Source organism: Orbilia oligospora (genome assembly GCF_000225545.1).
Source record: "Orbilia oligospora ATCC 24927 unplaced genomic scaffold scaffold00081, whole genome shotgun sequence".
NCBI classification, from domain to species: domain Eukaryota; kingdom Fungi; phylum Ascomycota; class Orbiliomycetes; order Orbiliales; family Orbiliaceae; genus Orbilia; species Orbilia oligospora.
The window spans coordinates 705,056-718,116 of NW_011645638.1; the positions used below are offsets into that span (position 1 = coordinate 705,056).

General features: G+C 44.7%; 3 protein-coding genes across 3 annotated transcripts; 2 read left to right on the plus strand and 1 right to left on the minus strand.

The window, feature by feature from the left end:
- Positions 1-371: 371 nt before the first annotated feature.
- AOL_s00081g205 (uncharacterized protein) lies at positions 372-3,381 on the plus strand (the record flags this gene model as incomplete). Its single annotated transcript, XM_011125022.1, has 7 exons — positions 372-805; positions 864-1,411; positions 1,478-1,884; positions 1,963-2,098; positions 2,181-2,311; positions 2,404-2,941; positions 3,005-3,381. 7 exons carry the CDS (start codon positions 372-374, stop codon positions 3,379-3,381), a joined length of 2,571 nt encoding a protein of 856 aa, XP_011123324.1.
- Positions 3,382-4,215: 834 nt separating this feature from the next.
- On the plus strand, positions 4,216-8,461 carry AOL_s00081g206 (uncharacterized protein; the record flags this gene model as incomplete). The annotated part of the gene is made up of 8 exons (XM_011125023.1): positions 4,216-4,424; positions 4,490-4,591; positions 4,653-4,755; positions 4,811-5,041; positions 5,096-5,146; positions 5,237-8,006; positions 8,061-8,152; positions 8,216-8,461. 8 exons carry the CDS (start codon positions 4,216-4,218, stop codon positions 8,459-8,461), a joined length of 3,804 nt encoding a protein of 1,267 aa, XP_011123325.1.
- Positions 8,462-10,432: 1,971 nt separating this feature from the next.
- AOL_s00081g207 (uncharacterized protein) lies at positions 10,433-11,329 on the minus strand (the record flags this gene model as incomplete). The annotated part of the gene is made up of 3 exons (XM_011125024.1): positions 10,433-10,747; positions 10,832-11,181; positions 11,287-11,329. 3 exons carry the CDS (start codon positions 11,327-11,329, stop codon positions 10,433-10,435), a joined length of 708 nt encoding a protein of 235 aa, XP_011123326.1.
- Between the last annotated feature and the right edge of the window lie 1,732 nt (positions 11,330-13,061).

Below are 13,061 nucleotides of genomic sequence, written 5' to 3' on the forward strand. Positions count from 1 at the left end.
CGATGATTATTTGAAGGGAGGAAGGGACGCTAGAAATATCTAGTTATTTGTTCTGCAGTTTTCTTCAGGCTTTCGGTGCGGATATCGTCTTATTCTGTCTTTATCGGTTTCTAGCGCCGTCTATTCTGTCTCTATCGGGCCTTGGGAAGCGACTCTTTTCTTTCTCTATTGTTATATTGAGTGTTTTGTTATCCGGACCTTGGGCATTTGGCATTGGGCATTTTTGGAAATCTCATTTTCGTTTTCGTTTACATCGACATTTTGCGAGCATCTTTCATTTCCGCAATACTCTCTGCTTCTTGATTTTTTTTTGGGAGACTTAAGTCGGAGTTACTCTGTTTTGGAAAGGTATTTGGGTTATTATCGTCATCATGTCAGGACTTGAAGGACTTAGCATCGGCGCAAACGTTATTGGAGTTTTGGTATTTGGTCTTCAAGCAGCAAAGTTCATTGCAGAATCGGTATCAAAATATCAAGATGTCGAAGACGATCACAGGAGATTTCTGGATGCAATTCAGAGGCTCGCTGGTGTGTTAACAGATGTTAACGAGATTCTAAAGACTGATGAGGATAAATTGCGCTATTCAAGATTATACACGGTTGCGAAAAAATGCGAGAATGATTTGATTAAGATTCATGATAACATTTTGGAGTGGACCGGGTCGACCGCGGGGAAAAAGTCGAAGACGATTCGAACGTGGAAGAAATTTAAGTTGATATTTTTAGGAGATAATTCGAAGAGGTGGTTGGAGAGTTTAGAGAGTCATTATGGGTTCATACTTTTTCAGTTGAATAGGATACAACTGTAGGACAAATCCGCATCGTTGGATAAGTTTGGGTGGTGTACTGATCTTGTGGTTTAGAGATGATCGGAAGGAACAAAAGGTAGCGGTTGGAAGAATCGAATCCAATCTTGCACATGTTTCAGATACTATTTTGAATATCGAAGATACTCAGGTTGAAACTTTGGTCCGCATCGACAAGGTCGAGACGAATATCACTCAACAAATAGAGACGAACTCGATAGCTGTGCAGGGTTTGAGTAACTCTGTGGGTGTTAACTTCACACAAGTTAACGGAACACTGAATTCTATCGACTCGTTAGTCAAATTGTTTGCGAACAACCAGGTCTACAAAGCGTCTGAAGAACGGGAGAGGGACGAATTTGAGAAGGCTACTGGTAGAATATTCCGACTTGGTGCAGCCGCCGCTACTCGGCGAGAACTCGATGTCCAACGAGAACAGACTGAACAAGTCTTAGAAGATATTCGAAAAGTGCTGGATTTCGCAAAGAGTGGAGATTTTTCTGAGATTTCGGGAGGGGCTGTAGATACAGACGACCCGAAGCAGAGGAGTAGGAAGATTGTAGGATTGTTGGCCAATTCTGATAATCTTTCTATCGGATATGATAGTGAGTGTTTTGTTCCTAAATCCAATGCCTAGTGGGTAGAGGCTAACGGTTTGACGTCGGGGGCAGCCCAAGCTTTTAGGACCTTCCAATCCTCGAAGTCGAGCTATTCTGTCACCAAAGTTTGTCAATGGGAGCATCAAGACTTTTCCCTCCGTGTGACGGAAGGTCTGAAATATGAAATTCCGAGGACAAAGGCGGTAGCTCAACCCGATGAATTCTCAAGCCGGGTTATGAAAATTACCTACCTCCCAAAATCGACCGGTATTAGCTCGACCATTGATCTATACCTATCTCAATCTCAAACTCTCAAGTCACCGATATACGCTGGACTATGCTTCCGTGCAACGGTACCAATGGACTCTCCGATTCTGCAAGCAATCTTCTTTGGTGACCTTGACAGAGTCAAATATTTGATATCCATGGGGCAGGCTAGCATACACGACTGTGATATGTATGGACAAAACTTATTGACAGTAAGTCACCACTTGGAAATGGTTCTGGTCCTGAGGCATTAGAAAATGGTACTAAGTTGGTTTTCATGGTATTGGTAGTTCTCTCTTATTCCAGGCGATAGTGCTCATCCCGAGGGATGTTCAGATTCAGATAAGGAGTTAATTACGAATAATCGTCTTTCAATTGCCCATTTTTTCATAGGTGTGGGGATTGATGTTAATCACGTCGACAACGGTATGGTTCCCTGTCATTCGGGCTCGAAACGAGAGTACATCAGGCGAGATCATAGCTAATCATAAATGTTCCGTATAAATAGGCAACTCAGATATAGTGACCACAACAAGGTTATGGAAGAATAAACGAGGAGTAGAAATTCTCTTTGAAAATGGCGCAAACCCCATGTTGAACCCTGGAAACATTATAAAATATGCGAGAGAGCTCAATACAGTAAGTTGGCAGATAAAGATTCCATTTACTAGTCAAACCAACCTGCACAGGTGTAGCCATAGATAGCTAATATTCCTCCTGTTTCATGATAGCCGGAGTGGAAGCGCTTCCTTGACTGGATCATTGAGTTTTACGATGTCAATGATGCTGTGTCGTGGACGGTTGGTTGTAAAACCCGCCGAGTTCCTCTGTTGCACACTATTCTTTGGGATTATGCCACCGACCTCTGGATAGACCCCGATAGGTTATGCTCGTATAAGATCAAAGAAGTTGTGCGAATGTTGATTTTAAGTGGTGCGGACGCCTTTTCTAGAACGCCAGAAGGAGAGAATTGCCTGCATTTAGTGATGCAGGCAACCAGGCTTTCGGACTGCGTTGCTGTCGCTGTGGCCCGTCCTCTGTTGAAGGAACTTCTCCTATTTTTAATAGGAGAAATCAAACTTGACGTTCGAGGCGAAACAAATGTCGGAATATCGGTATCAGATTTAGCATTTTCCATGAAATGTCCTTCAGGGAGGTGCCTCTGGCCCGTGTGGGTCGCAGTATTGCTGGAGCTTGGGTATGACCCTCTTGATGTTGCAAGAGGGAGCATTTGCTTTGATAAAGTCGAACGACTTCTCGCCACAATGGGTATGTTAAGAAAGATATCTTCCGAGAATATATCCCTTCTTTTTGAATGATTTTTTTCTCTAGAATATGGAAGTAAATCCACTGACCCGCGGCTTGAAATGCGCTACAATATAGTTGATGGCCATTGCTCTTGCCCGTCTTGCTATCCTGACAGCGAAGATGATTATGTTGAGATTTTAGCAGGAAACCTTGAAGATGAATTTCCGGTCTCCGAGGGCCAAGCTTTGGGAACGGATACTAGTTCTGGCTATTGTCTGTTTTCTAGGCTCTCCCCAAAGTCTTACTATCCGTATCAGCCGAGCGATCGATTGGAAGATTATGAATTTTTTGAGGATCTTGTATTGGACAATGAAACAGATCTTGTTTGCCAACCAAACTATGACGCGTCGGTTAGTGACTGGGCGCGTATACTCGAAGAAGGGCACTATGTCGGCAGCTAATAATTGGTGTGGTGCGGTTAATAGGGAATGGCAATTGCAAGCACTAACGGGGTTTGGGTTCTGGTATACTAGGTACGAATGCTATCACAGTCTGGCCACATATTCAGTTATGCAACTAGATTGGCGGATTCCACGGGCAAAACTTTTCAAAGGTTGAGCTCTCAACTTGAAACTTCTTATTCGTTTGTATCAAAAAATAAATGTAACTTCTCTATACCATACATAACTCCTAGTAGGTATACCGGTATATAAGCATATATATTGCCCATGTACATTTCCCAAGAATCTGAATGTTGTTCGAAAACTTATGAGCTTAATCCATGGACCTTTGTAGATAGATCGAGAGAGTCTATTTGCAGATGCAAGTAATTTGCTATATATTATCTACTAGAATCTGAATAACCAAGAGAGTGTATATAGCTGAGACTTTTAGTTTCTAATCTGGAGAGCGTATATGCCTGCGCCTGTGTCATAAATCGGGGGCTGTTTTGAAAAAGCGGTGTTGTGTGTGGTATTTCATAGCTCCGCCACTAGAGAGTGTGTGGCTGGTAAGGGATATGGTGGCGCTTAGCAGTGGGAGGACAAGTCTCAACTTCCAGCATGGTCAATGGTCACCAAGCTTAGCATCCCACGGTGAAGTCGGCCACAACTTCGACCATCCACATTACCTACTAATCATATCCGATTACTCTGTACTTCTATACCCCTTTTCGACACTCACCTGCAGATTCACGTGCACTACTACTTCACCCTAACTTCTCTAACTTACGAACGTTTTTCGGCATCCGAGCTTAGCTGTTGAACGTGTTGGGTATCCGATAAGATATATTCCACATGGTGAACCTGCGGATTCCTCGAACGGCGACATTCGCCTGGTCGGAAGATTCATCGCGTCCGTTACTCGCTACTGGTACAGTTGCTGGAGCTGTTGATGCGGATTTCTCCAATGCTACCCACTTAGAGCTTTGGGACCTCGATTTGGATAGTGGCGTCAGTGAAGCTTCAGAGCTCACGCCGAAAGCGACTTTAAGCACTGATGCAAGGTACAATTTACCCGTTAAAGGATACAACTACAAAAGATATCTAATAAAATTTCTCACATTCATAGGTTCTACGGTATAGCTTGGGGCAAGAGGGGAATTATTGCGGGTGGTTTGGAAAATGGATCTCTTGACCTCTGGAACGCAGAATCGCTATTCAAAGGAGAAAGGTGCGATATAATGTATATCAATCGATGATGAGAGATTTTTGTAGCTGATGTGTATCCGAAGTGGGACTGTTGAGTCGTTATCGAAGCACACAGGGGCCATCAAAGCTTTGCAATTCAACCCTTTCAAGGACGAATTGCTGTTAACAGCAGGCGGACAAGGCGAGGTATGTCACTTTTGCCATATTTCGTTTCCAGGACTCTTCTAACTTGTGAACTTAGATATATGTTTGGGATCTGAACAATACCGCAAACCCCTTTCTCCTCGGGACCCGGGCGAGGGCAGACGATTTCTCCTCGGTAGACTGGAACAAAAAGATCCCGCATATCTTGTTATCTGGAGGAAAGAATGGCCTCGTTACGGTTTGGGATGTTAAGCAGAAGAAAGAATCTCTTACCTTAAGTCATTTGGGACGAAAGGAAGTCAGCGCAGTCGCATGGCATCCAGAAAATGTGAGTACTAATGTCAGGGTAGGTGGGATGAAACTATATGCTAATATGATCTAGGCGACAAAACTTCTGACTGCTCTTCCAGACGACTCCAATCCTGTTATAATGGTTTGGGATCTCCGCAACGCCAATGCTCCCGAAAAGGCTAGTGATATAATAATATCGTTTAGTAGTTAGAAACTAGCTAACTTTTAACAGATACTCACCGGCCATGACCAAGGCGTTCTGTCGCTTGACTGGTGCAAGCACGATCCCGATATTCTTCTATCCTCTGGAAAGGATAACCGAACGATATGCTGGAACCCGAACTCGGGCGAAATGTTGGGCGAATTCCCAATTAGCACCAATTGGATGTTCCAGACTCGATTCAACCCTAAAAACCCCAATTTGGTGGCATCTGCCTCCTTTGACGGTAAGATCAGCATACAGTCGCTCCAGAGCAAAGGGGTTGTTGTCAAAGGAGACACAGCTTCAGGCACCCTTGATGGCGCGGATTTCTTCGACCAGGCAAGCTTCGATCCTCAAGGCCCCTCCTTTTCTCTCAAGCAAGCACCTAGATGGTACAAACGACCAGTCGGTGCATCCTTCGGATTTGGAGGCAAATTGGTCAGCTTCACCACTCCTGTCGGACAACAAAAGTCCACATTGAAAATCACAACATTGGCGGTCGAGTCAGATGTACGAGCTGCTACCGATGCATTCGAAAATGATTTGAAAGGAGGGAACTTTGCCACGTTGTGCGACAAGAGAATATCGGAACTCACATCGGAGCCTGAGAAGGCGGAATGGACTATCCTAAAAACTTTGTTCGACCCGTCTCCAAAGAAGAAACTGATTGAGTTCTTGGGCTTTACTAAAGATGCTCTAGAGACTGAGGAAGGGTCCGTCGAAAAATCTGAGGATGTTCAAGTTAATGGTGAGTCTAAGGAAAGGCGCCTTTCTGCACTTTTCGGTGGCAGCGGGGAGGATGACGCTTTCCTGAACGAACTCTCGTCTACAAAGGGCGCTCGAACCAACAATCCTTTCAACATCTTCTCTGGCACCGAATCGGAAGCCGACAAAAAAATTACCAATGCTCTTATTCTTGGTGATTTTGAACGTGCGGTTGATATTTGTATTAAGGAGGATAGGCTTTCGGACGCCTTCATGCTTGCTGTAGCAGGTGGCGAAACAGCTCTTAAAAAGGTTCAGAAGGCCTACTTCAGCAAGCAAACAGATGCACCAAACTACATACGCCTCCTTTCCTCAGTGGTAGAAAAGAACCTATGGGATGTCGTTCATAACGCTGACCTTGCCGACTGGAAAGAGGTCCTCTGCGCGATTTGTACGTACGCTAACGATAAGGAGTTCGCAGAACTTTGTGAAGCTCTCGGCGAAAGGTTGGAAGTGGAATTGAAGGCAACGAGCGAACTACAGAAGCGACAGGATGCTGCGACTTGTTACCTTTCGAGCTCTCGACTGGACAAAGTTATTGGTATCTGGATCGAAGAGTATAAGGAAAGCGAGGCAGAAATTCTCAAGAATCCATCCGAAGGGTCCACTTCCTTCAGTATTCACGTCCAATCTATGCAGAAACTGATAGAGAAGGTTACTGTCTTTAGAGAGGCGACGAAGTTCGTGGATCCAGAGATGAATGTTGAGGCCGATTGGAAGCTCGCTCCACTCTATGATATCTACTGCGAGTATGCAGATGTTTTAGCTGCCCAAGGGCAGCTCGAGTTTGCCGCTAGGTATCTTGGTTTGATTCCGTTGAAGTATCAACCGGCAGAGATAGCACGAAACCGCGTTAGGATCGCATCTGGCCAAGTCGTAAACAAGAAGCCTGCAGCTACCGCTCGCACTGTCCCAATGGGCGCCGGCCTCAGAACAGCGACTAAATCACCATATGCCCCAGCATCTGTTCAACAACCTCAAACCGCGCCAACGATGTTTACACCCATCCAGCCTCCAGCACCTTCGGTGGTCCCGCAACCCCAGCAAACCTTAGGATATGGTCAGCCTCAAACTCAATCAGCTTCTAGGTACACGCCGGCGAATTCGTCAGTAAATACCCCAGGATACTCCTCTACTACTCCAGGATACCCATCTGCTATTCCGGCATATCAGCCAAATGTTGGCGGTGTTGGCGGTGTTGGAGGGCCTCGCCCGGCTTATAATACCCTGGCCTCCGGCCCACCCAATACGGCTTTCGGCCCTCCCAGGAATAATAGCCCTGCGATACTCCCCGCTGCAAAACGTACTGATCTAACTGATTGGAACGATACACCGATGGTAATTGATACTACACGACGGAAGACACCCTCGGTGCCAGCTTCTGCTCCTATAACTACACCTTTCCCCATGGGCCAGCCGAATCCATTGGGATCTCCTACTGCTTTCCCCCCTTCGGGCCCGCCGCGCTCCGGGACACCTGGTGGAACTTTGCCACCACCTCCTAGGCTAGGACAGGCCGGTGTTACGCCTGGGCCCCCACAAGCTGGCTCCCATTACAGGCCGCAAACCCCAGGATCTCAACCTCACAGTCCCTATGTTCCACAATCACCCCCGCAAGGTCCACCTGGAACCGGCCCTACTCCGCCTCGGACACATGCTGCATACGCCCCGCCACCACCAGCGGCTGGTCCCCCAAGCAGCCGGTATACACCTTCTGCACCAGTCCAAAATGTATCATCTACGTTGCCACCAGCAGGCCCTGGTCGTGGAATGATCCCGCCACCAGCTGCGAATCCGTACGCAGCGCCACCACCAGCGCATTCACTATACGGCCAACCACCACTACAGCATCAGCAGATGTATAGCGAGCCTCCTCAACCGCAAGGGCCACCAATGGCGGGACCACCAATGGCAGGACCACCGCCACCAATGGGCCCTCCAAGAGGAACTAGTGCTTCTGGGTTAAGGGGAACCCCACCTCAGAGCGGAGCACCTCCACCACCACCAAAAGCTGCTACTCCCAAGCCAAAGCATCGTATGTAAATTTTAATTATATTCATTTTAAGCAGAATATCTAACATGAATATAGCCAAGGGAGATCGTAGCCACATTCCGGAGCATGCCCGATTACTCTTCGAAATCCTCTCTGAAGAGATGGAACTAGTCACAGCTAATGCACCGGTAAGCTAACCACTATTTGGCCCAATCCTTGTAAGACGCTCGAAGCTAACGATGTGACAATAGGCCGATTTCAAAGCTCAAGTTCAGCAGTTGGGCAAGCGCCTAGACACCTTCTTTGACCATCTCAACAACGATGACTTACTTTCCCAGAATGTCACTCGCCAACTGACTGATGCTTTCGTGCACGTCAGGAATGGAAACTTCGATGAAGCTTCGAATAGTTACGCAGCGGTTCAACCAGAGCTTGGGAGCTTTGGAGTTGTACACAAGAAATTGATTCAACTGAGCCAGTTTGCACGATCGGTTTAAACGGGCCTTATTATTGGGTAAGAGCGGTAATATTACATGTTGTTAACTCAGTTTGAAGTGCTTTGAACGCACTTTTTTTTTGTCGCTACCTCCATTGCTGTTTTGTAAACAAGCTCGCTTCTTCTTTTTCTTTGACGAATCAAAAAGACCTTTTTGTTCTCTCCTCCTTTCTTCGCTTTAAAAAAGAATATATGCATCGTTGGACCATTTTTAGGATTTTTTTGAAGCAAACTATTGAAGTTAAGATTCCTCATTTGCGTCGACGTCGTACACGTAGCGGTTCTCTGAATCGGTAAACATGAGTATGGAATGCAAACTCTAGACTTTGTGGTTTTGCATTTCGTCTAGTAGTTTTTGTACCATCACACAATGCGGACGCCAATGTTTGCTTGAGCCGCACGGTGGGTCATACTATAGACCTAGTATGTACGTATACCGTTGTCTCGTACCCTGACCTGGGGGATTCGTCTTTATCTCGCTGTGAGACGTTTCTTCTATGATTGTGTCTCGGGTTTTTATATTTTGACGTCTCGTTTCAAATGACCATGGCTGAGGTCCTTTCAATCGAACTGTTAGGAATATTATATTTAAGAAGATGCAACAGACTCTTTCTGTCGATATCGATAGTAAATATTGGATACATATATACCTAGATACGGAAATGACCTCTAGACGCTGTTAGAGTTGGTATATTTCGCTATAATTCCTGTCCTAGTTCACCATCTTCAATTACTCAATCTCCTAGTTGTAACAAACTCCCTTGATCGAAGTTAACGATATGGAAGACGATGGTAAAAAAGTCGTAGACAAGTCTGGAAATGAACTTGACGGTATTCTGGATCAAGGTATGTTGGGGTATATATTTCTATTATCTGTTAATCCTATTTGGTGTCGATTAGTAGAATCATCGTGGGGAGATATATAGGAGGCTATATGATTGAGTGATGCTAATATATCTATGACTTCGTCTTCTATATATAGAAAATATACCTCCGGTCCGACTTAATCAGCCGTCTCGAATAGGACAGTTAGATACAGGGGTGAAGTCTTCGAGAACAAAGCAATCTGAGCAGCAATTTCAAGAGCAGTTGTTGATGAAAGGTAAAACTCTTTTTTTTCCGTTCCCCGTTCCTCGCGAGGTAGTGGGTTTGATATTTGAGCCTAGGCTGAAGACTTAATGCTAAAATAATGATCTTTGGACATGCGAGTAGAAAGGATCAAGTGGCCTGGATTATACGAGAATCCTATGCCTCGTGGACGGGGGTCATGAAAGCAAGGGAAGTTGTTCAGAACTTCTATGGATAGGAGCTTTTAACAAATGGAGATGGAAACCGGTATCAACTGGAAAGGGGTGAATGGCCGACGGAAGTGGTCAGAGATCCTTTTATATATGATGGATCGATTGTGGATTGGGATTTTTGGTCGATGCATCGATTTTTATGTACCGAGCTTTTGACTGAAGTTTATGGGTCCATCCTTTCTTTCCCGGAATTCTGGGAAAGGATGATTTTCTAGCAGTGAGGCCTTCAATATGATAGGTAACTTAGCTAGCTGATAAGTGTATTTTTCTCTTATCCTCCTTTCTCGAGAGAGCTTTAGCCGCGAGGTTAACCTTAATATTGAGTTATAACACTTGAAAGTGAAGAGTATTGATTAACAAGGAACACCTTATGTCTAAAATCACATTTGCCTGTATTCAGAACAAACATATAAAAATGACTGAAGTTTCTTCATTAGGAATTCAGGATATCGCTAAGTGAAAACGATGGAAATGACCCAGCCACCCTTCAAACGGAAAGAAAAGAAGTTACAACTACATTAAATAAAGGCAAGCCGACCTTTTCTTCCCATGCAAAAAACGCCTTCTTAACCAAGAAAAAACGTTCTAGAGGGACCGGTGATCAAAACAACAAGCCCAAGAGAAAATATAGCCTGCATGCATGCTCAGATATATATATGGTTGTAGGCTTCCTATCGACCATCTCGTAATGATGATGATGGGAGATACGAAGTAAGCGCTAGACGAGCCCCCACTTCTTCCCCAAGACGAGTCATCGTATGATCCGAGGACAACAATCTTCCTACGACATCACCTTCTTCATTCGGGCCATAGTCCCATATCGGCTCACCGGCTCCCCGCATATTTGCGAGGACGCTTTGGCGGAAGTGCCACTGCAAGAGGGTGTCTCTTGCACCAACTTCACCATTCTGTCGTGCTGGGATGCTCATATATTTCCCGCTATAACCAAAGTTATCGTCGTCGAAAGCGTAAACCCTATAGTTAGCCTGTATATAAAATTCACAAGTCAGAATTTTGATTTATAGTTGGCTAAAGCACCACGAGAACAAGAAACAGGAAGAGATTCCAACCTCAGGGTTTACTGCAAGAGTATGCGAATCAAAAAGTACGTGAGAATTGCTCGACAATAGAATACCGTTTTGAGGGCTGTTCATTTTGTCCTCGTTTGAGAGACCGTCTGAATCTGTAATCCAACGGCCGGCGTTTTGACGAACCCACTCGGTTCCCTTGCTTAGCGGCCATATATGGGCAGCTTCAAATGCCTTCCAGTTACCCCGGTCTGCTGCCTTGTTTATTACTCCGCTAAGGACGCATCCGCGGTCGCGATGGCGGATCTTATCGCGAAAAGCGCTGTCCCTCGGGGTCACACTATGGGATAAAACCCGATCTAGGTATAGCTCATCGCTAACGCAAAGTGTAACTAGTAGTAGATGGTTAACAAAGGGTTTCACGCGGTGCTGGGGGTTCCTGAGAGTAAACAGAGGATTTTATAATATTATAAATCGGGATAAAAGCGTAAACTCACTCGAGCTGAACTTCGGTGCAATTATGTAGTCCCCCGGTGACATTGGGATATTAGCATTGTTTTCCAACGCCGTATTGTTGCCCCGCGTGCGAATTTCAAAGGCTCTTTCATCAGGTAAGGATTCAACCCTGGTATCTAAGGCTTGGAGAAATACAAGAATATCTATAAATATATAGAGGTCTTGCTGCGTAAAGTTATGATGCATACACCCCCCGATACAATCATCGGGGCTGCTTGATAGAAAGAAGAATACGGTTCTTCCGGCTTGTCGATCCGCGGGCATGATGTATGTTTTTTTTTTGTTTCTTTCTGAGGGAAAAGAGATATCAATAGAGATATGGAGAGAAAAAGAAGAAACGATGACGGCTGCAAGCTCTTTCTTCGTTGGTGATAGCCGGTTGAGTGATAATTTGAAGCTGCAATCATAGGATGGCAGTGATTATTGATGAATTTCAAGAAGGGATACAGACGGTATAACATATGGGAGGTATAAACTTGAAGTTGAAGATCATTAGATGTTAAAGAAGGAAAGATGTGATGTTCGAGCTGAGATCACTCCCTAGTCTTGAGACTAATATAGTCAAAAGCTCGCGAGGGTCATCGATCATACGTATCGTACGTACTCCGAATCTAATATAGAGCGAAGCAACCGTACTAAATTTCACTACACCCGTGGAAAAAACAGGCAGGACGCCGATGACGTTGGTTAACAAAAAACCAATGGCAGGATGACAGCTTACATGCAGAAGTTAGAAACGAGTTCCAGACCGAGAAGAGCGCAAATGCGAACCTGAAAGAGAAATATAGGACGATCTTCGCCAAGAGATTGGTACTACACCATATCAGTCTAGTAACGGAAGTAGTTACGCACCGAATTGGGTGTTACACTGAAGTGTCAGTTGCTTGTCGAGATTTGGATTTTTGATTGCATCGATTGTGAGTTTGCGCTTGTTCAAGGGTTAAGCTACCATAAAAGACAGTTTAACTTAGTAACTTAACTTCCTTTTCCCACGCGGCCACGAGGCTTTTTGAATTTAGGCCAAAACAGTCGTTTTGCCAGTTTGTTAAAGATAAATTCAACAATATAATCTAAAGCCGGTTTAGCTATAACCTAAGGCCGACCTAACGGCCCATCTAGGCATTAGCCTACTACCTGATAGCATCTCAACTCAGCACCTACTTAAGCAAGTTGCTTATCAAAGTTCCCAGTTCTTCTTTTTTTTTTTTTTTTTTTTTTTTTTTTGATATATTCAAATTTGATAATCGTCGTCTTGCTCAATTTAGCAATGTGTTTTACAACATTAACAACACAACACAATAACCAAATTAGTTAACTAGACTAGCAACTAGGCCAGCAGCCCGCAGGCTGGCTGGTAGTCAGGCCAATATACTAAGTATATAATAGACAGACCTATAGGCAGGTCAGCGCTCTGTAGGCCGGCAATCAAGTCCGCAAACCTGCATTGGTAACAGCTAGCTTATTTATTAAGTAGAGGCAACCGCCCAACTAGGTACGGAGTACTAACCTGGCTGCTAACTAGCCTATACAGGCCTACTTAGCCTACCAACTTAGTTACGGACTTGATCACTACACCTAAGCTAAGTTCACAAAGGAAGCCTCATTTGTGAAGAACCATCGCGAACGACACTCTCAAACATGTTAGATTACAATTAGTTTCACGTGACACCTCTTTATTTACCTATTTTTATTGACATTATCTTATTTATTTGTTTTTTCGATATCGAAGGAATACTCATAATGGAGGCCGGCATGA